The following is a 27,736-nucleotide window of genomic DNA, read 5'->3' on the forward strand; positions in this document are numbered from 1 at the left end:
AGTTGTAGTTTCCAAAAAGTTGTACAGTTATACAGGAAATTTGGGGAAATATTATTTAATTGTGTGTAAGTGGGATGTACTGTACATAACATGCTAGCTAGCTGTGAAATTAGCATTAGCCAGAAAAAAAAGTCTGCTATTTCTTATTCCATACATATACAAATTGATGACATTTTAATCTAGCTATAAAATTAAGTCCCTGAAAATCAATTCCAGTGGCTAAATACCCTGTAAATACACAAGTGGGTCTTGTCCTTTTCGTAAGGATAGTTTCTGACACCACTTAACACATTTACCCCTTTTGTGATTTTGACTGGAAATCTCTTGTGTAGTGCAAGCGGCTCTTTCTTAAAAGACATGTTTTTACCTGCGTCTGTTTGAAAGCGACTCTTCTGTTTCATTGTTCATGAGAACATGACTCGAACCCCCTTGGCCTCCTTCATGCATGACCTCGATCTGTGAGAAACCACAGGAAGACAGATAACTGCATGTTAAAGATTTAAAAACAGCGTTATGTATTCGAAACGTATAATTTGTAATGATAAAATAAACTCAGCATTTTTTATTAAATACAATTATTATTACAGGCAAGAACTAAGGTAACAATCTATTTCAAAAGTCCTCAATAGACAATCTGCAAACCAGTTGTATTACTGTCATTTAATTACTTATCCCTTAAAGCAATAAGTAAGGGATTACTTTTAATTTTTCTTTAATTTAATAAAAGTTACTTATAATGGAATTGCATTATATACTGTATAGTCTATAAAGCAATTCTATATAAAACAATTGTGGGTTTAACGTTAAAATTTAGCGTCTAATGTTAAAATGTATGTTTTAATGCAATCTTCTTTTAAATATGTTGGTCAGTTAAATAATAATTTATGTAACTTTATATCATTTTTTTTTTTTTTAAGAATTTAAAAAAGCAGTTTCATGTTTGTCCTTGTATTGTTCAACTGGTCGAGGTTGATATGGGATTTAGAAAGTAATTAGAAATGAGTAATGCAATACTTTTTAGAGAGAGCAATTAGTATAGTAATCTAATTACACTGTTGAAGTAATTAGTAGCCTGTAATTAAAGACTGTAAAAATGCGACAGTAAAAACCTGTATATTGGTTAACAACAGTAAGTTACCGTACTATATAAGGAGAAAGGCTATAATAGATCTAAGCTTACATTTGATCAAATACAGTAAAACACTGTAAAATGTAAAATTTTTGGAAGTAAAAAGAACATAACTTATAATTTACAGTGAAAAACCTTAAAATTACTTTCCCACTATTCTCTGACACTTCACATTTGATGGTTTAAAATTTTTATAATTAAGTTTCTAATTACTTTTTCTTATCGGTTATATATGTCACATCTTATCTTTTTAAATTAATGTTTATTGCACTATTTTAGTGTCTGTGTGTTACAATGATGTTGTTTTGTGTGTATGACACTGACTGGATCTTACAGTATTAGCACCTTAGCTTGTGGAAAAGCTACTTGTGATAAAAACTGATTCATTATGTGGCTTTTCTCTTTTCCACAAGTGTTATTATTATAGTGACCGTCAGTGTGTGTTAAGAGTACAAAATATGATTTAAAATGCTTTTTTTATGTATTTTTTGTGTGTAAATTACACAAAATGTAATTTTAATCTGTAAATGTATTTACATTTTTACAGTATTTTAGAGAGATTTATTCTGGAAACCACAGCTGCCAGTATTATGTTGTAAAACGACAACAGAACCAGCGTTCAGCTTAATATCTTTGGACTGACAAGGCTGGCTGGGTGAAACTCAGGTTCTTTTAGTTGGCAGTAAAAATGTTGGGCATTGCAACTAATGCTTTGTTACGTAAGGTTGACAGTTGATCCCGAAAAGAAAATGTTAAGACTTTTAGTGAACTGCAATGTCTGTCTATTTATTTCTTTTCAAACTACTACGCATATACTACAAGAGCCTTATTGATTCATCCCATTTATTTTTTTTATGCAGTTTTTTTTTTTTTTACAGTGCAACACTGCTACTAACTGTAAGTAACTTTGCAACTACAAGTAAACTTACCAGAAGACTGACTGCTTAGTATCTGCTAACACTTTATTTTGATGCTCTCCCAACAGATATTCTACTGACCACAAGTTACTTTGCAACTACATGCCAACTTACTCTACTAACCCTAACCTAACAGTCTACTAATTCTCCAATGAGAGTAAGTTAACATGTAGTTGCAAATTAATGAGAGTTAGTTGACATGTAGTTGCAAATTTACTTGTAGTCAGTAGAATGTCTAAAATGGATTATCAAAAAGTGTAACCTAACCAGAACTATGCCAGACTAAAACATTTTTTATACATGCAAATGGCTTTTAGACGTTTTTAAAAACTTGTATTTATTTCCGCCCATGTATCTGAGCTGATAAAGGCTGATGTACCTTGATGCCACCTTTGGCTTTGCGAATATTTTTCCTCCTTGCCAGCTCTGCGTCACTGGGCTGCTTATTGGTACTGGAGTTCTCTGTAGCTTTGCGATTTGATGCTGTAGAGTTTAGAACATAATTAAACAAGCTGGAAAGCCTTCATATTTTCAACTTAAATACTTCAGGATACAAAGTGCAACTTTAATGTTTTCCTGTCAGAAACATCAGTAAATTTGCATAAATGTGAGCACTGGAACTACAATAAGTGCATTTAACAAAACCACACTCAAACTAAAAGGTTAGCAACTCGAAATGAGGACATGCTTCTGGAAAAAAAGTTTTTAAAGTATACAAGCAAATACCACTAACCACTGGTGGTTTGGAAATGCATGCATTTCTGTCAACATGCACCTGGTTTACTCACCAGTTACAGTGGGTGGCGGGATTTTAGGTGAAGTGCGTTTTGGTGAAGATTCTGGTCGAGGTGCAACAGGTTGCACTGGCCTTGTTTGCTTTGTAGACAGCTTTTTCAGACTCGCATGTCTTTTCTCAAACATCTCTTGAACATCATCCAGTCTTTTAAGAGCAGTTTGGGCTTTGCTCTGCATGGGAAGGGATAAAAGATATAAAATATCAGTTATTCATCAGGAGCAGATGAATAGTATCATTAAAGCTACAGTGAGCTCCAGAATTCTGAAACCAAATTTAAAATATAAAAATCAGAATCTAGTTTAGTCTAAAAGTTTGAAAAAAAAATTTAAACCATAGAAATATTGACAGAACATTATTTAGTATTTAATATATAGGAAAAGTATTAATATTCAGCACTATTTCTAGGTCACTCATTGAATAATGGGAGTTCAGGCTTAAGTGCTCATCATTAAAGCAACAGGACATCAAATACTACGAAATACCAAGATGAATATATTAATATTTCAGTACAAATTTTCAATCAAATTGTTATGATTATAATATGAAATATAAATATATATAAATTAAGTGCTAATTTGATCTAATATTTGATGTGTTTTTTTAAGTAGCAACTGAGATTCGATAAAATTATTGAATATCTTATGAGACAAGGGCCTTGATGATTTTCAGTTTTGTTCAAGGTAATTAAAGCAACAGTTTTTCAATAATGGGAGAATATGTAAAAGTATGGTATTTGGGGTAAAAGGCTGTCAGGGCAAAAGGCACAATAATCAGCATGATAATAAATAGCTGGGGGACTTTTTGTTGACATGGCATGGTTAGATTCAGATGGTAAATATCATATACTGTATTAGGTTGGGTTTCCACCTTGAGATAATCACCATGTTTATAATGAAACCATCATATTTAAAAATATGGTATTAATCATATCATATAATAAAATAAATGTATTGTTCCTATTGTAAATCTATATTAAATTATTATGGGATCTCCTTCAATGCTTTCAGAATCTTTACTTTTTTAAATAATTTTGTTTCTGTATTTTTAAAATATATTTATATTAGCATATTTTAATGACAGTATATTTTTTAAACAAAAATTCATTTATTTATCAAAATAAACAGAAAATAGTACAAACTTTGCTAAAGGGATTGTTCTGAACAAGTATTTACTTAGACATTATTCAAACCATATTTTTTTGCCTAAAGTATTTGCATAAAAACTGCCTTTTGCCATGCTGGTGAACCTTTTACCCCGTGTGTGGGCTTAAAAGACAAACCTTGCCACCTCAAACATTTATAAGATTTTTAAACAAAACAAACCACTTTTTATTATCTATTTTCACACAAAATAGTTTGCACCATCAATGTTCAATAAAAACATATATATTTGTTCTGCAATCATACACTATGGGAGCAGTGAACAGAACATTTTTCTTAAGGTGTGTCTTTAGCCCTGTTGTATTGTGTTTTCTTAAGGTGGCACTGTATACAGTATATATATATATACATGAAATCCACTGTTTACAAATGCATTCATCTGTAATGAACTTCACTTGTACCTTGACCAGCTCTGAGAGGATGATCTCATACTGGTTGCCGAGGTCTTTGAGATGACTGAGCTGCTGCTCTTTGGCTGTTTTCATGTACCTCTCGATGTCCTGCAGTGCTGCTTCTGCACCTTCCTGGGTCTGGCATCTGTCTACAGCCTGAGAGGCCAACAGATACACTCCACTTTCACACCACTGGTTCACCTGCCAACATAAAAACACAGATGCACATTAATGCATCTATTTGTCCTGGACCCCATTTAAAATCACTGTAAAGTAAACTGTTGCGGGTTATCTAATTTGTTAATCAGGCATGAAAACTGGTCAGGGGTAAAAAAGGTGAGAAGGATACGGCAGCAAAAAATCCAATCCAATCAACTTTATATATATCACATTTTAAAAAACAAGGTAAACAAAGTGCTGCACAAAGAATAAATAGAAAATATAATAACACATAAAACATATAAAATATGGGGGCCATTTTAATGTGTGCCAGAATCAGAATCTCAAGGGCCCGTTTTCTCTGTTTAGCAGCATTTCTCAGCCTTGCCCTCTTCTCCTCTTCAGCTGCCTGTTTTTTGAGATCCTGAGCACTACTGGATCCTTTGCAGTGCATCACTCTCTCCTATCTCTCAGTGCAAAATACGGGGGGTCCGGGGGGGTGAGACAACTCCAAAACACGAAATTAATAAAGACAGCTCTGCTGTAATAACGTTATTATTTTTATTTGAATTTGTATACATTTTTTATAGTACAAATCATTTTATTTATTCATTTTACAACATGCAGTAGCGGCCAAAAGTGATGTCCGACCTAAACAAATATTAATTAACATCATCTTATCATTTGTCATGACGCAGTAAAACATACCTAATTGTGCTGACGTCATTTTTGGCCAATACCAGTTTTACACTCATTCCCAGCTAATAATGCTGGGTAATAAACTTAACTCAATATATATTATCATAAAACAAGTCTTATTGTTTTTTAAATTTCAGTTTTGTAAATGTATTTGTCTTCTGACAAATCTTAAAATCACCCATCTATCATGTCCTGACTCAATCATCCCACATGAAAACTCGGTAACACTTTATTTTGATGGTCCCTTTTGAACATTCTGTTGACTATAAGTAACTTTGCAACTATATGTCAACTAACTCTTATTATAGTATTAGTAGACTGTCTGCTTAATATCTGCTAACACTTTATTGTGATGGTCCTTCAACAGACATTCTACTGACTATAAGTAACTTTGTAACTACATGTCAACTTATTCAAACCCTAATGTACCAGTCTACTAATACTCTACAAACACTCTAATGAGAGTGAGTAGACATGTAGGTGCAACATTACTTATGTAATGAAATGACCATCAAAATGAAGTGAAACCGAAAACTCAATATTAAGGTGCCTGTGTGATAATTTGACTGCATGCAAGTTGTTTCACAAACCTCGTCGATTCCTTTGTGGATTTCAAGTGATTTGGTCAGAATGTCACGTTTCTTTTTGGCCTCATTGCTGAAGTCATCACAGATCCGACGCAGTTCGACACACTTTGGGAGGATTGAGTCTACGGCGTAATGGTTGCTTTGAATGAGCTGGTCCCCATGCTGAGCGTGAAGCTGAGCTTTCTCCAAGGACTCCTGTACAGATCAGTAAACACAATAAACAGAATATGAACAATGTACACTGCTATCTTGACTATTATTACTACTTGACTTGAAGTCTTGTAACAGTCAAGCCAAGTCACCTTTATATACAATCCAGATCAAAGTTTCAAAGCAGATTTACAGTGTTAAACAGGTAAATAACGATCCATGATGCAAACAGAATTGAATTATGCTGTAATTTAGCTATAGAAATACAATAGTGTCAGTAGCAGCACTATGTTTGTGCATTTTATTTCTTCCTGAAGTTCTGCTTTAGTTACTGCGTGCTTTCAAACATCTGCACTTTCTTATCATTTTGACAAAGGCAATGCATAAGTATGGATTGTCTTTCTAGTTAAGATGGTTGATTTAGTAGAGTTAAGCTAGTTAAAATCGCAGTGGTGACACCAGCAAACCAACATTCCATGTTGGGGACCAGCATTCAAAACATATGGTGGTTAATCTGATTTAAATCAAAAAAGAAACATTAACTGTCTGTAAAAAATGGGGTGTAGTTAGTGGTTTAACCAGCAAAAAAACAAAACAAATAGTTGAACTGTTAAACTGAATGTGGTGGTTTGCATATCAGGCCTGGTCTTAGATTCAAAATATTTTGACCTGAGCTTTGTCTTCCAAAGTTTTCAGTTCCCCAAGTAGGTGATCGACCCGGGCCACACAGTCCCCGGTGTCAGACAGTCCCAATAACGCTTCCAGCAGGCCATCCAGAGAAACTTTCACCTGATGCAATGGATAAAACACACCAATTTCAACTTGATTTGACTAGACAACCGCCACTGGTGATACTTAGTATAATGGCTGCCTACTGAGTTGAGCACAATTGAGCACATCCATTGCACCGTACCTCTCTGAAGTCCTGCTCAAAGTGTCGTAACTGTAAGCACTGCTCTAATTTGAGGTGATGCCTCGACCAGAACTGTTCAAACGCATTCTCAGTCTCATCGAGTTGCGCTAACAACCTGAGACAAACAAACAAACGCTTTTACAGTGTGAATGTCAGAGGAGCTAGAGTGAATTAGATTTCACAGAGCAAGGTTAGATGACACTAGGCTTTAAAGAATAATAGAACTGTAACAAGAACTACACAAGTCTAACACCTGATAAAAGAGCTGTATAAATGGAGGAAATGGCACTAAAGTCAATATGTAAACAAAATAACTTTTATTTTAATGTTCCTGGTTATATTGTGAATAATGTTCAATCTTTCATCAGAACGTTCTTGGCAGACGTCAGCAAGTTCTCTATTTGCATTTCCAATGGTTAAAATCCCTCACAAAGTGATTATTCTGTTACATTGTAGTTCTGCTCAAGCTACCATCGTCATTAACGGTGTAACTTTTTGTGTGTGGGAAAAAAAATGTACACACCTCTCAACGGTTGTTTGGTTCTCTACCTCATCTGGATTCAAAACGTGGCTCTCGGTTTTGCTGGCCTGGTCTTTGATACAGGACAGCAGAGTATGGCCTTGTTTTACTGCCAATTTTAGCTCTTCCTGTACAGAAAGAAGAAATATGGCATATGAATACTGATTGTATCTGGATATATGCAAAAACAGCATAATCAAGATAAATACAGATGGTGTTTTGTTGCTCCACTATGTGAGAAACTGAACATCAATGAACCGATAAAAGGTGACTGACCAATTGCACAGACACAAGCAATAAAATAAAGGACACATTATGACAACAAGGATTAAACAAATCATATGATAATATTAGAAGCACTGTTCCACAAATGTGGATGGCTACCTTGAGCTTATCGTGTTTTTCGGTGTGTGTGATAAGCAAATCTTTGGTGCACTGCACGTCATTGGGAAGCTCAGTTTCTGCCAGGTCAGTTCCAAACTGCTGAAGCATCTGTGCTGTGCTCTTCACTGTTAACGCAAAGTTCTCAATGGCCTAGGACACAACATTTCGGATTATATACTTTATACTTTACATAACACTGAAAAAAAAGAAAATCTAAATCTACTCCACAGTATATTATCTATGGTATTTTGAAATTAAATGGTAGACTGCATTCAAATCTGTAAAAAAAAAAATACAGTATAGTTTCATTTAAAGTCATATTAATAAGCTAATTAAGGCTTTGTTTATTAATAAAAAAAACTTCTCACTGTGCGATGGTGAATCCATTGGCTGTGGCAATATTCCAGGCTTCCCCCCAGGTCGCAGGTCAGCTGGCCTTTGTCAATGTAGCCGTGCAAGTCTGACAGGGAGTTTAGCATAACAATCTACAAGAGAAGAAAAAATGAAAGAAAAAACATTTACATACATAATATGGAAGTGTATTTATGCCAGAAATGTGTGTACTTTTTGGGAACAAAAACTAATAGTTTCTCTAATGTTACTTTAAAGCCAGTGGTGTACAGTAACATTATAATGGCAACAAAGAGGTAACATTTTATATAACTTTACACAAAAGTGTTTAATTATCAACTATTCACACTAAAATCATGTCATCACATTGAAATCACTTATATTGTTTAAGTCTTGTGGATGTACTATTAAAACTTTATATTTTTTTTATTTTAACACTTTCCCCATCACGTTTTTTTTTTAAGTTGCCAGCCACTGCCAGCATTTTTTATCATTTTCACAAAAATGTAATTGCCCCACAGATTTTGTTGTCTGAACATGCAATAATCAAAAGAAAGAAAAGAGCCTCTGCTTTAAAAAACAAACATTTTATTCTAGCTTCATACATTCTTTTTTATCAACACTGAATGTGGTTAAGTAAGTTTCATAAAGAAAGCAACATTCTGAGCAAAAAAGCTGAGAAAATCGCATTTTTGTCAAAGACTACATCCAGATTATATTCAGAACGATGATCAAAGCACAAAATACATGGAGTAGATCGAGTCCATCAACACCCCTAATGCTTGCACAGTCCTATAGCTCGTCCTGGGTCGACATTTCGCTCATTAACATTAGGCAGTTTTGATTATGCTGTTTAATGTTGGTGATTGTGTTATTTTACATATGATTACATGTGATATCTTGTTTCTGCTTCTTCTTCGCCTGTGTTTTGATCAGGAGATTCAGTAATCTTTCAGAAGATGTGTAATAGCGCCCCCTACCGTATAACAGTGAAAACACAGAAAGCTGGAAAATTCCGTCAGTGTCGGGGAAAGGGTTAACTTGTGTGAAGTGAACCAACCCATTTCACTTCCACTGTAAAATGCAGAGTGTCTATTTACACCAGGATTCACCAATCTCGGTCCTGGAGGGCCGCTGTCCTGCGGAGTTTAGCTCCAACCAGCTCCAACACACCTGTTTGAAAGTTTCTAGTATGCCTAGTGAGACCTTGATTAGCTGGTTTGTTTAATTGGGGTTGGAGCTAAACTCTGCAGGACAGCGGCCCTCCAGGACCAAGATTGGTGAACCCTGATTTACACCAACTGCAAATAGCCCAACTTACTGGCAGAGGCTATTTACACTGACTCAAGCCACCATTTTCTGATGGTGAGACAAAATGACTAAAGAAAGTGTGAAGAGTAAGGAGGATGGTGTTAGCTTTTGACACGACCAAACCAAGTACGATTCCGCCTTACTGAATTGCATAGTAGCCTGCTTGTGCTTTCAAACGCCCCCGCTTTCAAAACACTTTCAAACACTTCTGTGTGCTCTCAAACGGTCCTGAAAATTAGTAGATCAATTTAGCCAATCACAGACATATCCGATGAGCGCATGGACACAATGGCCAATCAGAGGTGTTTTTAAAAAATTTAGTACCGACTTGGTACCGAAGTCTGTATTTTGACAACTCTAAGTCTACTTGCAGGAAGTGTGAAGAAAATAAGAGACAAAGTTTCAGAACTAACACTGAATCTGGAATATTCCTGTACATGACTATCAATCTAATGCATCTGCAGACGACATTTTGTGAAATCTAGGCATGCACACCACAGTGTAATCTTAATTTCCTTAACGTCACAAGAGAAAATGCATGCAGATGATAATCTCATGCACTAGCATACAATATGTCAAAGCAAGGTGGCATTTACTGAATTCACACATTGCCACCGCTTTGATGACGAGCAGCTATGAAACACCTCCATTTTCTAAAGTGCTGTTATCACCCTTTGAGACATGCATAAAACAACAAGGTGACAGGCTGTGTTAATAATTTAGCGGATGAGTGATCATGGTTACAAACACTCCAGAGGAGCCCTGCGCGTCATATGGCGAATGAACAGACATGCTGAGGGTCCAGACAGACAAAAGCATGCTTACCGGTACCTTCAGTTTGAAGTCATCCCTATGTAACCGCATACTGACATCAGCGATGGCCCTCTGGAGGAGGCGTGAAGGTTTTAGAACCAGAACAAGCTGTAGATTTCCTGGGAAGGAGCCCTTTTAGTCATGAAAGGAAATGAAACATATGAGCAAAAATAAAATTTTGCCTCATTTCCTTAACAATTCTGTGGCATTAACTTTATATACTTTGTGATACTTCCAACCTACAACCTACTACAACCTGTATTTGAAACTTTTCAAATGAATTTATAAAATTAATATATATATATATATATATATATATATATATACAGTGAGGAAAATAAGTATTTGAACACCCTGCTATTTTGCAAGTTCTCCCACTTAGAAATCATGGAGGGGTCTGAAATTGTCATCGTAGGTGCATGTCCACTGTGAGAGACATAATCTAAAAAAAAAAATCCAGAAATCACAATGTATGATTTTTGAACTATTTATTTGTATGATACAGCTGCAAATAAGTATTTGAACACCTGAGAAAATCAATGTTAATATTTGGTACAGTAGCCTTTGTTTGCAATTACAGAGGTCAAACGTTTCCTGTAGTTTTTCACCAGGTTTGCACACACTGCAGGAGGGATTTTGGCCCACTCCTCCACACAGATCTTCTCTAGATCAGTCAGGTTTCTGGGCTGTCGCTGAGAAACACGGAGTTTGAGCTCCCTCCAAAGATTCTCTATTGGGTTTAGGTCTGGAGACTGGCTAGGCCACGCCAGAACCTTGATATGCTTCTTACAGAGCCACTCCTTGGTTATCCTGGCTGTGTGCTTCGGGTCATTGTCATGTTTGAAGACCCAGCCTCAACCCATCTTCAATGCTCTAACTGAGGGAAGGAGGTTGTTCCCCAAAATCTCGCAATACATGGCCCCGGTTATCCTCTCCTTAATACAGTGCAGTCGCCCTGTCCCATGTGCAGAAAAACACCCCCAAAGCATGATGCTACCACCCCCATGCTTCACAGTAGGGATGGTGTTCTTGGGATGGTACTCATCATTCTTCTTCCTCCAAACACGTTTAGTGGAATTATGACCAAAAAGTTCTATTTTGGTCTCATCTGACCACATGACTTTCTCCCATGACTCCTCTGGATCATCCAAATGGTCATTGGCAAACTTAAGACGGGCCTTGACATGTGCTGGTTTAAGCAGGGGAACCTTCCGTGCCGTGCATGATTTCAAACCATGACGTCTTAGTGTATTACCAACAGTAACCTTGGAAACGGTGGTCCCAGCTCTTTTCAGGTCATTGACCAGCTCCTCCCGTGTAGTTCTGGGCTGATTTCTCACCTTTCTTAGGATCATTGAGACCCCACGAGGTGAGATCTTGCATGGAGCCCCAGTCCGAGGGAGATTGACAGTCATGTTTAGCTTCTTCCATTTTCTAATGATTGCTCCAACAGTGGACCTTTTTTCACCAAGCTACTTGGCAATTTCCCCGTAGCCCTTTCCAGCCTTGTGGAGGTGTACAATTTTGTCTCTAGTGTCTTTGGACAGCTCTTTGGTCTTGGCCATGTTAGTAGTTGGATTCTTACTGATTGTATGGGAGAGCATTTTCACATTTGGCTCCGAAACTCTGGAATAGTCTTCCTGATACTGTTCGTTGCTCGGAATCGCTCTCCCAGTTTAAAACTAGATTAAAGACGCATCTTTTCGGCCAGGCATTCATATAATATTGTTAATCTTACAGTTCAAACTACAATCCGGCCTCTAGTTCATAAATGCCAGAGGAGAACTGGCCCCCGACTGAGCCTGGGTTCTCCCAAGGTTTTTTTTTTTTTTTCTCCATTAGGTCACCTGATGGAGTTTTAGGACACCATTAGGTCACTTGATGGAGTTTTTTCGGTTCCTTGCCACTGTTGCCTTTGGCTTGCTCAGTTGGGGATATTTTGGGGATATTTAATTTTATTCTATCAATCAATAAATTCCACTAGAAACAAACCTTGTTGTATTATTTTATTTTAATTTAATACTGTGAAGCTGCTTTGATACAATCTGTATTGTGAAAAGCGCTATACAAATATACTTGATTTGATTTGATTTGATTTGTATGGGGTGGACAGGTGTCTTTATGCAGCTAACGACCTCAAACAGGTGCATCTAATTTAGGATAATAAATGGAGTGGAGGTGGACATTTTAAAGGCAGACTAACAGGTCTTTGAGGGTCAGAATTCTAGCTGATAGACAGGTGTTCAAATACTTATTTGCAGCTGTATCATACAAATAAATAGTTCAAAAATCATATATTGTGATTTCTGGATTTTTTTTTTTAGATTATGTCTCTCACAGTGGACATGCACCTATGATGACAATTTCAGACCCCTCCATGATTTCCAAGTGGGAGAACTTGCAAAATAGCAGGGTGTTCAAATACTTATTTTCCTCACTGTATATATATATATATATATATATATATATATATATATATATATATATATGCACATATATATGTGTGTGTGTGTGTGTGTGTGTATATATGTGTGTGTGTGTATATATATATCCCTTTTAGTCATGAAAGGAAATGAAACATAAGCAAAAGACTCATTTCCTTAACAATTCTGTGGCATTAACTATATATACTTTGTGAATCTTCCAACCTATTCTGTATTTGAAACTTTTCAAATGAATTTATAAAATATATATATATATATATATATATACATATATATACACACACACACACACACATATATGTTATATGTAAAAAGGTAAAATATATATTACATTTAAAATGTAATTAAAAAAAAGAACATAATAAAACGGGCCAAAACAATATTTTTATTTATTAATATTTTATTTATGTTACTCCACTGTAAAAAATTAAATCACAAAACAATTATTATTATTGTAATAGCACTTACTGTATGTACTACTGTAAAATAAAAAAAGTAGTATTTAAAATTGTAAAACATATACAATTATTTTATTAATAATAATAATAATAAAGACTGAAGTTTTTCAGCGTTTTCAGTTTTTATTAAAAACTTAAACTACCGGTAATAAACGCTGCTGTCACTGAAGCAAATGGAGACATCAACAGTCTTTTCTTTTAATTTTTTTATGCTTATAAAATAATCTGTGATTAAAAATATTCTATATTGATGGTTATTAAATTATATTAAATTGGATTAAAAATAAATTCCAGCACAGCGCTACAACAACCATAATGAAATGACCCTTCAAATTAGATAATGCTTTACAATGAACTCTGTTAGAGATCTACATATGGCAATTTACCTGTTCAATAAAATACCTTACTCACCCATAACAGTGCTAAAAACGCCATCTAATTACAACATTTCAAATCCCTCAGTTCTCGCCATCTCTCTTAAAAGCCAAGCCAATGTTGATTCGTGTTTTATTACGAGCTCTGTCACGTCCTCACGCACGAGTGAGTGAAATATGTACACGATTTCCCACGAAAACCCTTCTGCTAGGTCTAAAATATAAACACTTATAATAGGCTTACCATAGTGAATCAGGGTAAGACAAAATAAGTTTTGGAAGAAGTATGATGTATTGACTCATTATTTCTGTATCTGTAAACATCATGTTGAAGAGCCGTTCTAACTTCATAAAGCTTCAGCAAGAGCCTGTACGAACCGCTATCCGTGACAGAGAAGTGATCGCCGAGTTCCATTTGTCCTTCCTGCGGTCCAGGATGATGATGAAGCCGATGCTAGCAGCATCCATGCTGAAAGATGAAGAACAGAAACAGACTGGTCAGGCTTTGAAACCACAACTTTAAGACAAAGATAAATGAGGTTTCACCTTGGTATGCTGGTCAGGTATGTGACAACATTAACGAATTCCTCATCCGTCACCTCGTTAAAACCTGAGAACTCTGGGAAGGTGATGATGGGAGATCCATCTTTTCCTCTTCCTCCTGCACATATTTAGAGTCTATTTAATTCACAGTTATTAATTATGAGAAAAAGAAGGTTTGAAATATTAAATGGCACTCTGTGGTACTTTAAAAACATTTGTCTTTTCAAACAACTTTTGTTTGTAATCTCGATGAGCCCTATGGTGTGTGTGCACTGTTCACAGTCATTTTTTATTTCATTTTTGGTGTTATGACATATTTGGTGTTACACCATTCACAAACGGAAACTCTGCACATGGTGTGAAAGTGCATGCAGCAGAAAGCAGGTGTGAAGGGATTAAAACCATGACCTACTTTTTTTCTTTCTTTACAGCTTTCAAATATACTTCTTTCATTTCTGTTTAATGGGACACTGTCAGAAATAGGGGTACAGTAGGAGTCCATTTCTGTCCCCCAAGGTACAATCTACACTAACGTACCCCATAGGGCTTATTATTGGATTATTTTTGAGGGTCAAAAAGCATTAAAAGGTACATATATGTACCGTTTCTTTTAAAGGTTAAGGTACAATATTGTACCCTTGAGGGTACAGCCCCAGTGACAAGCCATTGTACCCCTAAAGTTACAATTATGTACTTTATTTTCTGAGAGTGGACATACATCGGGAATTGTCCTCAAAATAATTCTTAAGTGTTCATCACACGCTTCTACTTTTTATTTGACTTTTATTTCACATTAAAATATCATATTTGATTTTATTTCAATTTAATTCACATATTTATTTGATTTAAGAAAATAAGAACCACAACTCATTTCAACCACAAGGGGGCAACAGTGGTATGAGATTGAGTTATGAGATGAGCTATTGAGTTCTGACACATCCATAAATTATTATCAACTACATATTGTTTTAAAAAAATGTTTGTTAAATTGTTAACAACAAATCAGACAAAAAGGGCCCTTTAATTACATAAATTGTATATATTTTCACACTTACACACTGTAAAAAGTTGAATTAACCTAAAAAAGTGAGGAAACCCGTTGCCTTAAAATTAAATAGATAAGCCATGCGTAATTGAAAAAAATAAGTTAGGCGGAATTGTCAAGTTCACATAACATTGCAATGCATGATGTTAATTTACTTGATTTTAAGGCAACAGGTTTCCTCACTTTTTTTAACTGATCACATTTACAGTGCATATACTTACTTACATTTGTTATGATGTTTACACTACAAAACCATTAAATGAATTATTATTGATGTATATTTGAGTCATATATTTGTGTTAGGTTTTAATTTTACTTGATACAATTTAATATGTAAGGGACATATTTATACTTTTGATTAATATTTTGTCACTTATATTATGAAGGGGGAGGTGCCTGTATTGCATGGTTATGTTTGTGAATTTATAACTTTTAAGGGTTATAACTACATGTTATCAATCAATGGTATCTGCAATTGTATGATGTGTTCTGTTTAAATGGAGACAAGAGACAATCTAAATAAATTGAGGGAAAAAAATATTTTGTCTTTTTTTAACACATACTGTCATATTTTCATTTTGAGCTCAAACAGTAAAAACCCCTGCTATAGGATCACGAAGCCTGACGTATCTCCAAATGTACTTCTTTCTTTTTTTTGCTATTTACTTATTTTTAGCAAAATATTCGCCACTGTCCCTGTCAGTGTGAATACGTAATCGCCTCATTTAACAGGGATTCTTCTCATGCATTGTGTTCATTCCAGAGGGGAATTCTGGAGAAAGATGTGTTTGTTTGCAGTAATAAGGCAGATCCACTCAGATGTCACATGTTCATCCATTTTTAGACTTTAGATGCCACAACTCCTCACTTGGGTTATGTATAGGTGATTTTTATTTTTATATATATATATATATATATATATATGTGTGTGTGTGTGTGTGTGTGTGTGTGTGTGTGTGTGTGTGTGTGTGTGTGCATGTTTCTTTTTTCATTTATATGTATAAACCACACACATCCGCCATCTCATCTGTCTTCAATGTAAAACCTACACTACCAGTCAAAAGTTTTAGATCGGTAAGATTATTCATGTTTTTAAAAGAAGTTTATTTTGCTCACCAAGGCTGCATTTATTTGATTAAATAAAATAATAATAAAAAAAAGTAATATTGTGAAATATTATCACAATTTAAAACAGTTGTTTTCTATGTGAATATATAGTAAAGTGTAATTTTTTCCTGTGATCAAAGCTGATTTTTCATCATAATTACTCCAGTCTTCAGTGTCACATGATCCTTCAGAAATCACTCTATTATGATGATTTGCGAGGGTGGGGGGGGGATAAAATAAATCAATAATTTTATTTATCAAGGATTAATTAAATTGATCAATAGTTACTGTAGAGACATTTATAATGTTACAATATTCTATTTTATAATAAATGCTGTTCTTTTGAACTTTCTATTCATCAAAGAATCCTGAAAACAAATCATACACAACTGTTTTCAACATTGACAATAATAATGAATATTTGTTGAGCATCAAATCATCATATTAGAATGATTTCTGAAGGATCATGTGAAACTGAAGATTGGAGAAATCTTACCGTTCCAAAACTTTTGACTGGTATACTTTGTGGTTTAATGATTTCACTAATGACACCTAGGACACTTAATTTCTGATCGTCCCCTGCGATTCACAGAGACCTAATGGATGACACTGTGCTTTTCAGCGGAAAACAGCACTCGAGACAAGAGGAGTCAGCTAAATAGATTGCACAGAGTATGCTGGGATTGTTTTGAACCGTAACTTTACGTAACCCGTGCGGTTTTGATGGCTGGTGCAGGCTTCTTGGCAGATGAGAAGACAGGGAGGCAAGCCAGGCCTTAGGAGATCTGACTGGGATGGGAAGGAATGGAAAAGCTCTCTAAAGAGCAGCGAGTCTGTATTTATGATGTCCCTCCCACTTACATCAGTTCAGCGTGTAAGTTTTTCCACCCTGTTTCACCCTGCATGTGCTAAAAGCAGTAAACACTTCTGTTTTATTAGTTAATATTAATTGGTTTGTATAGTTAATCACCCCTCAGTACCACCCGGCAGCTTCACAACCAAGGCTGGTTAAAATTCATTAAAAGTCAATATAGAATATATGTGTCGCAAACATCTCTGTTTTTATCTCTGCCGGTTGCCTAATCGTTTCATTTTCATCTGTGACAATAAAGTTGTCAAGTTGTCTTACCAACATTATGAATGTCTGTAACCTAACAGCTGATGGACCCCATTGACTTCCATAGTATTTTTTTCCTACTATGGAAGTCAATGGGGTCCATCAACTGTCTGGTTACCGACATTCTTCAAAATATCTTCTTTTGTGTTCATCAGAAGAAAGAAATGCATACAGGTTTGAAACAACTTGAGGGTGAGTAAATGATGACAGAAGTTTAATTTTGAAGTGAACTATTCCTTTAAGCAGGATGGTGGCGTATATGGAAGGCATTTTCTGCCAAATTTAAATAAATAAATAAAATGATTAAAATTAAAATTAAAACCAGATTAACGATTTCATTACAGAAAACTGTATGCAAAAAATGAAATTAAATGATTTCATTTTCACAGCATTATCCGTCAAATTGAAAAATAAAATGCAATTGGTGATTTCACATTTCATTTTCACTACAGTCTCGAGGCAAGACTGCCAATATTAAAATGAAAAGCCAAACGTGAAAAAGAAACTGCAAATACAGTTTTTACAATGCTCTTTAGTAACGCTCACGCAATAATAGTGACACAATTCAAATACAAATGTAAATTTTCGTTTTCATTTTAATTCCTCTTTTATTTCACAGTTTTCATTTTCGTTTTCATTTTCAAAGACAACCTTCATGCAAATTCTATGTTAATGAGTGGGTGTGGCTTATTCTAGTAACGGCGCTGAGACACGCCTTCTGTAAACCTAGAATTCATAACCTAATTATGATGTTAGACTCAGACTAGACCATAATCGACGATGAGGTTCATTCATGTATTAGGCTGTTTTGGAAATTCAACTATTTGGGTGTACAGAAGTCTTAGTAACACAATTTCTACAACAATTATAGCCAGACATTAATACCCGCTAGCTTTAACCGAGAACCTCGGCCAATGTTTCATATTTGCGTCGTGCCTAACAACGCCCTTCAGCCGTGACTTACTCAGATACAGCACTAGCCTAGAGTACCTTATTGCTTTTATAAAACGGTTACCACGCAATACAAATATTAATCCCGAAACATAAGTATCTATGCAACGAAATGAAATGAAAATCAGCATTGTGATTCTTTTTGTACACAAACTTAAAATAACCAAAAGACATGTAACAGTTAAACAGCGGACAGATACAGGCTAGTGCTGTATCTGAATAAGTCACGGCTGAAGGGCGTTGTTATTAAGACCTAAGACCTTTGTACACTCAAATAGTTGAATTTCCAAAACAGCCTAATGCATGAATGAACCTCATCATCGATTATGGTCTAGTCTGAGTCTAACATCATAACTAACATGGTCAGGCTGGTTGTTTCCATGTTCTAACGCTGCGGCAGCTTCTCGCAAAAGCTCACTAACAGATTTCGCCATATCTCGTCGTCTCGATTACAATATAATCACATTTAAATAATTTCGTTTCACACATTCAACTCATGCACACGGGACGTTGATGACTTCGCTTTACAGAAGGCGTGCCTCTACTAGCGCCGTTACTAGAATAAGCCACACCCACTCATTAACATAGAATTTGCATGAAGGTTGTCTTTGAAAATGAAAACGAAAATGAAAACTGTGAAATAAAAGAGGAATTAAAATGAAAACGAAAATTTACATTTGTATTTGAATTGTGTCACTATTATTGCGTGAGCATTAATAAAGAGCATTGTAAAAACTGTATTTGTAGTTTCTTTTTCACATTTGGCTTTTCATTTTAATATTGGCAGTCTTGCCTCGAGACTGTAGTGAAAATGAAATGTGAAATCACCAATTGCATTTTATTTTTCAATTTGACAGGGATAATGCTGTGAAAATGAAATCATTTAATTTCATTCTCAATTTTGTCACATATTTTGCGTACTGTTTTCTGTAATGAAATCGTTAATCTGGTTTTAATTTTCATTTTATTCATTTAATTTATTTATTTAAATTTGGCAGAAAATGACTTCCATAGTGTCACGATTTTGGGTTTGTTCTTGTCATGTTTCTGTGTCATGTCTTGTTTCCATGTCTGTCATGTGATTCCCTGTTTGTCATGTGATCCTGCCATGTCTTGTCATTGGTTAATTGTCTGATCATTGTTCACAGGTGTCCCTTGTCTTGTCATTAGTCTGTGTATTTAGCCCTCTTGTTTGCCATGTGTCTGTGTCAAGTATTGTTTCCTGTAGTCTGCTGTTGTGCAATGTTCATGTTCATGCTTTGGTTTTTGTTTTCATGCCACGCCATGTTTTTGTTTCATGTTTTGTTTTTGTTATAATAAACTGCACTTGGGTTCTCATCTCTCAACTTGCCTCCAGTGGACCCTTATTACACATAGGCGTAGCCTAGTGGCTAAAAGCATTAGCTGGTAAACAAAAAAGATTTAGGTTCAAACAGGTAAAAAAAAAAAAACTCACCAAAGTCATTTAAATTATGCATAATTCCATGCATCTAACCCTAAACCAAACCCCAAGTCTAACCCTAACCCTATAAGCACATGTAGTTAATTAATATTACTATATATATATAATTACACTGTAACAAGGACAACTTAAAACGCGTTATTAAACGTATTTTGTCGTTTAAACATGTTATAAAGATTATGTTAGTTGATCTATTTAGCTGATACAGATAAGCAGATAATTATTTTATATTTGTATATATTAATTTAGTTATGCCTGATAACCAATAAATGGGCAATATTAAAATTCCATATTATTTTGCGTAAATGAATAAAAACATATTTAAATAATTACAGAACAACCTCACCGGCAGAAATGATTTAAAAAAAAAAAATTCAAGCGCACACACATGTTTCTAAAGATAAACAAAAAATACAAAAAATTTAAATTAAATGAATCAGGTGAATTAGGCATTATAATTTTACAATATGAAAAACGGATATTGATTTTGAAATTTGCTAAATATTACATTTAACTTTGCTTTTAACTTATTTAAAAAGTTTTTAAAGAAATTTATTGAACATTAGTTAGGAGCAAAGATAATCCAAATTTAAAAATAGTGGAAACTATTACTATTACTAATACTAAATATAGTATTTTAAAACTATTTAAACATGCACAATTAAATATCCAATAGTGACCAATACTGATAAATTGGAAAACATCAGCAGATAATCAATATGGAATCGATAAATTGTGCATGGTATTGGTACATGCTTTTCTGATAAATTTAATTTAAAGAGACAGTATCATATTGAGTGAAACAATGATCTGTGCTGTTTGACAAAAAAAAAAAAAAATCTACAATTTTCTCAATTCATGAACTATCATCAATAAGTCCTTTGGGTATTTCTCTATTCATTTTTATATAATATTCATCATGGGGAAACGAGACAGCAGAAGTCTATTTTCTCTGGTTTTGAGTGCTAATGAGCATCTGAGGAAATGGAGGGCTGGGAATTGTACAACAGTACTGACATAATGTGATTTGTGAGCATTAGCATCAATTAGCTGCCACCACAGAAACCTGACCCACGTTCTTCCTCTCAACCGAGAAAGGGTCAAAGTTCAAAAGCATCACCAACAGCGAGAGAGCTGGGAAGTGCATTGCTTTTGAAAAAACAAAAAAACAATAAGCCTTTTTATCCCAACCTAAAGAGCAAACAGACATTCATATCTCACCTGAAAGAAGAGCAAATTGCCTGTGAAGTTGTTCAATTATATCGACAGCCAGTAATGGCCTGATCTCCTGCTGCATAATCTCATCTGTGAGGAAAGAGAAGAAAGAACAGGGGCAAATAAAATCACTGCGACATGCACATAACTTTGTAAAAATCATGTTCAGGATAAGATACAGTGTCACAGAGTGCATCAGTAGCTCAACCCTTAAGAGTGAGTGCCTGCTCTGGAAGGAGTTTCCCCTGTACAGCTGCTTCCTTAGAGACGACCTTTAGCCATCAACACAGCCTCTGGTTTGTATCCGTTCATCAGGGAAGAGCTCCTTCAAACAAGCCATTCTTTTATGCCTTTGGCTTTACAAAAGAGCACTCGAGCGCTACTATTCTCTACTGATCTGCTGAGGGTCACCCTAAATCCCAATGAAGTCTGTAGACGAACAAAAGCTCCTCTGTGCACGTACACAAAAGACTGCATTAACATTGACTTCTCTTTATCAGACCCTGTTAAATCTTGTGAGGAAACGTGCTGTAAGCTACAAACAACGTTAATGGGTTACTACTGAAATTTTGGGATGTATTTGTTGTGCGTTGATGTTAGGAAGTTTTGAAGCAATGAATTGTAGTTAATATCCTCAAACCACTAGTCATAATGTTTGACGGGTGGTGTGCCGTAAACCGCAGAACAACCTTAGCTTACAGAACTGAACATGTTTCAAGTTTTTTTTTTCTTAAGTGCTCGCACATCCTTCTGGAGTGTGTTCTACAGGAAAAACAATGTGCGTCAAGGAGCATGTGAAAACCAGATGTTATCAGCTGGCAGTGGAGTCACAACCATTGATATGTACTGTACATGAATTACAACAAGAAGCCAAAGACTTCCCCAGTGGAAAGTCACAGTGGCTGGATCGTACAGGACCACTCCCATGACAGAAAAAAACAAACAATGAAACTTTTTTTACAAATATATTTGAAAACATTAGCAAAAAAAAACAAAAAAAATTACTCATTGATAATGCAAAATGTTGATAATGCATTAGAGTGTACAAGAGATTTACTTGTTTTTTTGTTCAGTAATTAGGGACAGGCATTAAGGTGTTTTAGATGGTGTTTCAGACTGTTACCATTTAGTTTTTTTAAACGGGGAATTATCCAGTAAATTTGGAGTGCCACAAGGGTCTGTGTTAGGCCCTCTGCTATTTTCAATATACATGCTGCAGCCCCTTGGTAAAATTATTAGAAAACAAGGAATTAGTTTCCACTGTTATGCCGATAACAAAGCTATATATACGGAAAGTGTAATCTGTTTCTGATGCAGAAAAGCTGCAAGAGTTCTAACCAGGTCAAGAAAATATGATCATATAACCCCAATTTTATTATCTCTACACTGGTTACCTATTGAGTTCCCGTACTGATTACAAAGTATTGCTACTAACCTATAAGGCCCTAAATGGTTCAGCTCCTGTGTATTTAACTGATCTTCTATTGCTCTACAATCCATCACGCTCTTTAAGATCACAAAATCTGGGCTTCTGGTAGTACCTAGGATATCAAAGTCCATTAAAGGACGGAGAGCGTTTTCACATTTGGCTTTCGGGGTTCAGACTCACTCTCCCAGTTTAAATCTAGATTAAAGACACTTCTCTTTGGCAAAGCATCCAAATAATACATCTCATAACCTTGTACTCCAGTTATATCAGATGAAATGCACATGACCTCCTTTTGCTTGAAATGTTATTAACCGCAGCTACGCTAATTATTTTCCATTTGCTTTTCTGTTTCTACCTATTTTGAAAATATCTGAAAAGGGTAAAAAGTCATTGGCTTTAAAAAGAACGAAGACCCCTGAATATCAACATCATCATTGTTTTAGCAGCATATAGTAGCATTAAACTCATTAACAGACAATAGAAGCAGGTTTTCTGTAGCAGGGCAGATGATGGTCAACATGCCAAGAGATTAAACTCCACAGGTGACAAAAAACTGCTGTTGGTTGCAGGCTTAAGCATGTGCAAATAAAACACACACACACACACATTTCACGCAGACTCATGGTCCACTGCCCTCTGTGTTCAGTGGAACTGGCTTATTGTCAAAGTAGACCACAAATCCCTCTGACCTGAGTCTGGGAAGCAGGGTTGCGCTGTAAAAAACAAACCCCAAGCCAAACCAAATATTCATTATCTTAATTTAAAGGGTAGATTTTAGATTGACTCCCCTGCCACTATCAAATCAATGTTCTGTTCATCCAGACCAGCCAAACAACAGCAACACTGGCTCAGCCAATGGTGTGAGTTTGGGACAGGGCTATTTGTTTTCCAACCAATGGAAGACGAGAGTCTTCCACAGTTCACAAATAAAAGAAAAATGTCTGACAAAAAAAAAAAAAAATCACTGAATGATTTCAAAACAGCTGTTTTTAGTGGATTGGCACATTTAAGAAAGTTTTGTAGAGCTGCATCATCCAAATTTGGGAGTAGTCTATAAGGAACATTTTTACAAACTGGGAAGTTTCTCAAAGATGAATTATATTATAATTGCAAGGATGGAGGATGAGTTTGCCAACAAGCAGTCAATCTTATATTACCTAAGCTTGACAGAATAAGATTAATTTCACAGAGCATCACATTTCATAGAGCAGATTCAGAATAGTATTAGTATTGATCACAATAACTCAAGGACCGTGAGCATGATGTGAGGTGCTTTGAAAACACAGGCCTTGGTTTAAATACAGAGAGAATCTTTACTCAGGACATCAACAAATCAAAGGGAAATTAGTCTCTGACCTAGGACTGCTTTAGTTTTTTGATCAATGTGATTTAAATTGACACTGGACCCAGTTCTAAACCCCTTCATCCAAAGATCCCCGCCATCTGTTATATCTCCTCAGTTGTGTTGCCTAACCAGTGGAGAGAGGATAATATTTGTGGGAAGACTCTGTATTTCCCTTGTGTTTGCCTGAGTTCTCGTTAGTTAATCATTCTGTTTGGGTGTTTTGTATCTTTAACAATTTCTCCCAGTGTTTATAAGTCCTATGTTTTTTCAATTCCTTGTCTGATCTCGTTTTATGTTAGTTGTTGTGTTCCTTTTTCTCCTGTGTGTTTGTAATTTAAGTCTATTCGCAGTATTCTCCGTCTTCGTGAGCTTTATACAAAGCAACACATTACAGTTCGTCTCCACTCACTTTTTCCAGCCACATGACTCTGTCAGTCTTAAAGAGTTTCCTCCATGGAGAACCGAGAGAACAGTACCAGTTTCTAGCAAAAATTCTCCAGTGAGCATCTGGTTGGGGGGAAGAGATGGTACAGATGAAAGGGAAGTTTAGAGTAAGATGTATTCCATATAGCAAAGCTTAAAAGAAAAGAAAAAAAAAAAAATCACATGCTTTGGAGTCCAGCTGGACTGAACATGAACAGCCTGAGAGAACAACTATGTTTATGTACCAAGAAGAAGCATTTCCCCAAACATAAGTGTTTTCGGCTCAGGCATTGTATGGCCTTTCTGCTCCTTTCCTTCCCATTGTCCACCAGTTCACACAACCACAGCATTAAATGGAGAACTAAGAGTACGTTTACACAACAACGATGTGCTTAAAACTGAGAAGTTTTTCCTTTGAGTTTTCCGCGTTTGACATTGTCAAAACGATCCACATTCACACGGATCCGCGAAAACGACTAAAAACGCTGAATTCTGCTGACAGGCCATTAGATGGCGATGAAACACTATAGACTGAACACGTAATACGCATGCGCATGATGTCATCGTTTTCAAAAACTTGCACTTAAACCCGTTTTCAAAAATTTGCGTTTTCAGGCACCCGAAACGCCGTTGTCGTGTAAACGAACGGCCAAAACGCATAAAAAGTTTTACGTTTTTAGTTGAAAACGGTGTTATGTAAACAGCCCCTAAAGCCCACATCTTGTTGGTCTATAGAGAATGAGGAGTTACGTCACAATGTTTTCACTCCGTGTTGCATTTCGGGAAGGCGTCGCCATATTAGAAGGATACGTTATCCGTTGCCATCATGGTTGCCATGGTAACTTCGACAGTGAGACTGAGAGAAATAGCGACAGAGAGAGAGAGAGAAGCAGCTTGATATTTGTTTGCATTTTGAGATACAGCGTAGTTTCTTGGGAAGGAAAGGGGCTCAGGCAGCTTTTAGAGAAACTGCTCGTCACTAAACTGACAGCAGCGGCAACGAGCACTCAGCATGATTTCAAAAGCAACACATTTCAGCGCCAAATCGACAAACACAAACGAACAAAATGAATACTCTGCTAGTCAATTTAAGTTGATGAATTTGTTATAGATATATCTGTACCGCAAAAGATATATCTGTACCGTTTCAAAAAGTCACTTTTTTCAATGACGTACAACTCGCATTGACAGGGGAATATCCGATCTGTCCGCTTGCACGGCAGGTGCAAATGCACGCATTCAATTCATATCAGATTTATTTCCACATATGAATGAGGCCTGAAACCTCAAGTATGACTGAGCTCTCGCAGTTTACAGGTTTGTGGGTTTGTACGTCTTGCACCCAGCCGCAGAAGAATTGTTCATAAGCTTCTAATGACTTAAAGCGTCTGAACTTTTGCATTGTGTAGGCACTGATACCATAAACCAGGTAACTTAATTGACTATGTCAGGGTATGTCCATGTCCATTCTGTAGCTGTCAGGTCGTACAGGTCCATGTTGTTGATGCCTGCCGTTGTTATTTAGTCTCTCCCGACAGAGCCCCTTTCCTTTAGCTTCCTCCTTCTCCATTTATTTCCAAGAAAGTAAACATGGCAACGGATAGCGTATCCTTCTAATATGGCGACGACTTCCTGAAATGCAACGGAGTGAAAACGCGTGACGTCACCTTCTCATTCTCTATTTGGTCACATAAAGAGCAGGACACGCAAATTTATGTGAAGTCTTCGCTTCAACAGGGTACATCATGACCATTCATAAGAAGTATTATGTTAATTGTTCAGACTAGGTCCTGTTAAGAGTATTTAGTTACCAAGGGATGATGAATAGGTCATTACAGAGCTCATTAATCACTCAGCCCATCAGCAGTGAGATGATCAAGTGTCAATCACCTGTGCCGTCCACACCAGACAATGCTTGCTTCTGTCCCAGCATCACCCCTGGGTCAGGATGTCAGAACCAATGTTAAACTCACTTACGATTAGCAATTGCTAAACACACTAACTCACACAATTACAGTGATTGCATTCACATGCAATGAGGAGTTCATGCAGTGGGGAACACTGTGACCAAATTTAGCTGAGGGGCACGAGAGGACTGAAGGTATTTTAGCTTTCCATTTGTCTCTAAAAGGCCATACAGCAGGAATAAAACAGTTTAGGGGGGAAAAAGCCAGACAGACAGCAAGACCTGATTGTTGGTAAATGACATGATGCTCAATGTTTGTCCAGATCTGTTTATTATTCAGAAAAACATGTAATAACATTGATATCTCTTGCTCCAGGGCCATAGAAAGCTCCCTTATGTGTTGACCGAAGACAAACTGTAATGGATTCGATCTTCAGCTGCTGGAAGAGAAACCACAAATCAGCTCTGTGAGGTCTCATCTTCTTCCTCTATGTAACATATTCATGGTTTCACTTGGGGTCAATGCATCAACGGTTGCAGTCAAACAGCGGACACTGCTGCATATCATGTAAACAAATCCAGTTTGGAACTCGATCACGGGCCATAGGGGGTCTCTGAACATCAGCACCTATAGTGCACAATATGAGAAACTTCTACTAGGTTTTGTTTCACATGTTTTCCATGTCATATTGAGTAACTATAACAGAATCAACACAATAGCTTGACTTCACAGCCTGTCTAAATCCCATTTCAGACATTTAAGGGGCGTCCACATGACATCCAGTCTATTGTCCCGCTCGACTTCCCTCTGATCTCTATAAATTAGTGCTGCTGTATGACAAAAAAAAAACAAAAAAACTTTAGGACAAGGCTGGACAATTGAGTCTGAGGCAGCAAAATAAAATCATCATAAAATCAAAGCCCTGTGAGCTTAATAATGTTTCACAAGAAGGTCAATGTTTGAAGTAAAGCTTTATCAAAGGCTCTAAATGTGATCTCTATATTTTATTGCAGGCAAGATCCACAATCTATCATATTTCCCATAAAGAAATCACTGAAAGTAGGGGAAGAAGTCCCAATGCTCCCAACACTCACACATAAACCCCCACACACACAACTCACATTACTGTAGGCGTCTATTACAAAGCAATACAGCTCAGATAAAGGCCCGTTCACACAAAGGACGATAACTATAACAATAATGATAATATATAGTTTTAAAAAACATTCTACATTTAGAGGAATAGCAGAGTCCATACTAAAACTATAACGGCACAGAGGAAAGATATAATTGGAATAACTTTCAAAGGAAACATTGACGGGCAATCAGAATCCGTTCTGCTTTAAAGAGCTTGAGCATTTAAAGCGACAGGCGACGTAACGGCAGTGTGCACTTATCAAAGTCCCTTTAAGACAAGTCATTTCACTCAGCGGCCATCTTTGAAACGCCTCTCGGACATGCAAGTGCAGCTCCTATCTGTTTGAATGGGGAAAAATCGAATTCTCCAAAACTGTTCGCCAAGCTTCTAAACGCTCGAATCATGACAGAAAACGTAATTTTTCAGTCTGGATCAAGGTATTGCGCATGCGCAGTGGAAGCGCACATCTGAAGTACTGCAGTGACGCGATGACTTTA

At 36.1% G+C, this 27,736-nt stretch overlaps 1 protein-coding gene across 6 annotated transcripts in view; it reads right to left on the reverse strand.

Moving 5' to 3' along the window:
- The window catches only part of mcf2l2 (MCF.2 cell line derived transforming sequence-like 2), a 76,673-nt gene that overhangs the window by 37,809 nt on the left and 11,128 nt on the right, over nucleotides 1-27,736 (reverse strand). For 3 of the 6 annotated variants that reach the window (XM_084100580.1, XM_084100582.1, XM_084100583.1), the window contains exons 2-15: nucleotides 21,004-21,087; nucleotides 14,104-14,218; nucleotides 13,936-14,026; nucleotides 10,300-10,413; nucleotides 8,175-8,291; nucleotides 7,807-7,956; nucleotides 7,426-7,550; nucleotides 6,903-7,017; nucleotides 6,659-6,778; nucleotides 5,843-6,034; nucleotides 4,404-4,595; nucleotides 2,835-3,012; nucleotides 2,426-2,529; nucleotides 368-456 (exon numbers count right to left, since the gene is read on the reverse strand). In XM_084100580.1, coding sequence (XP_083956706.1) covers nucleotides 368-456; nucleotides 2,426-2,529; nucleotides 2,835-3,012; nucleotides 4,404-4,595; nucleotides 5,843-6,034; nucleotides 6,659-6,778; nucleotides 6,903-7,017; nucleotides 7,426-7,550; nucleotides 7,807-7,956; nucleotides 8,175-8,291; nucleotides 10,300-10,413; nucleotides 13,936-14,026; nucleotides 14,104-14,218; nucleotides 21,004-21,087 — 1,786 coding nt within the window. Of the gene's footprint in view, nucleotides 1-367; nucleotides 457-2,425; nucleotides 2,530-2,834; nucleotides 3,013-4,403; nucleotides 4,596-5,842; nucleotides 6,035-6,658; nucleotides 6,779-6,902; nucleotides 7,018-7,425; nucleotides 7,551-7,806; nucleotides 7,957-8,174; nucleotides 8,292-10,293; nucleotides 10,414-13,935; nucleotides 14,027-14,103; nucleotides 14,219-21,003; nucleotides 21,088-27,736 lie in introns of all 6 variants that reach the window. The other 3 variants (XM_084100579.1, XM_084100581.1, XM_084100578.1) reach the window with 1 other exon arrangement.

Source organism: Abramis brama (assembly GCF_963993115.1).
Source record: "Abramis brama genome assembly, chromosome: 23".
Classification (NCBI taxonomy): Eukaryota; Metazoa; Chordata; class Actinopteri; order Cypriniformes; family Leuciscidae; genus Abramis; species Abramis brama.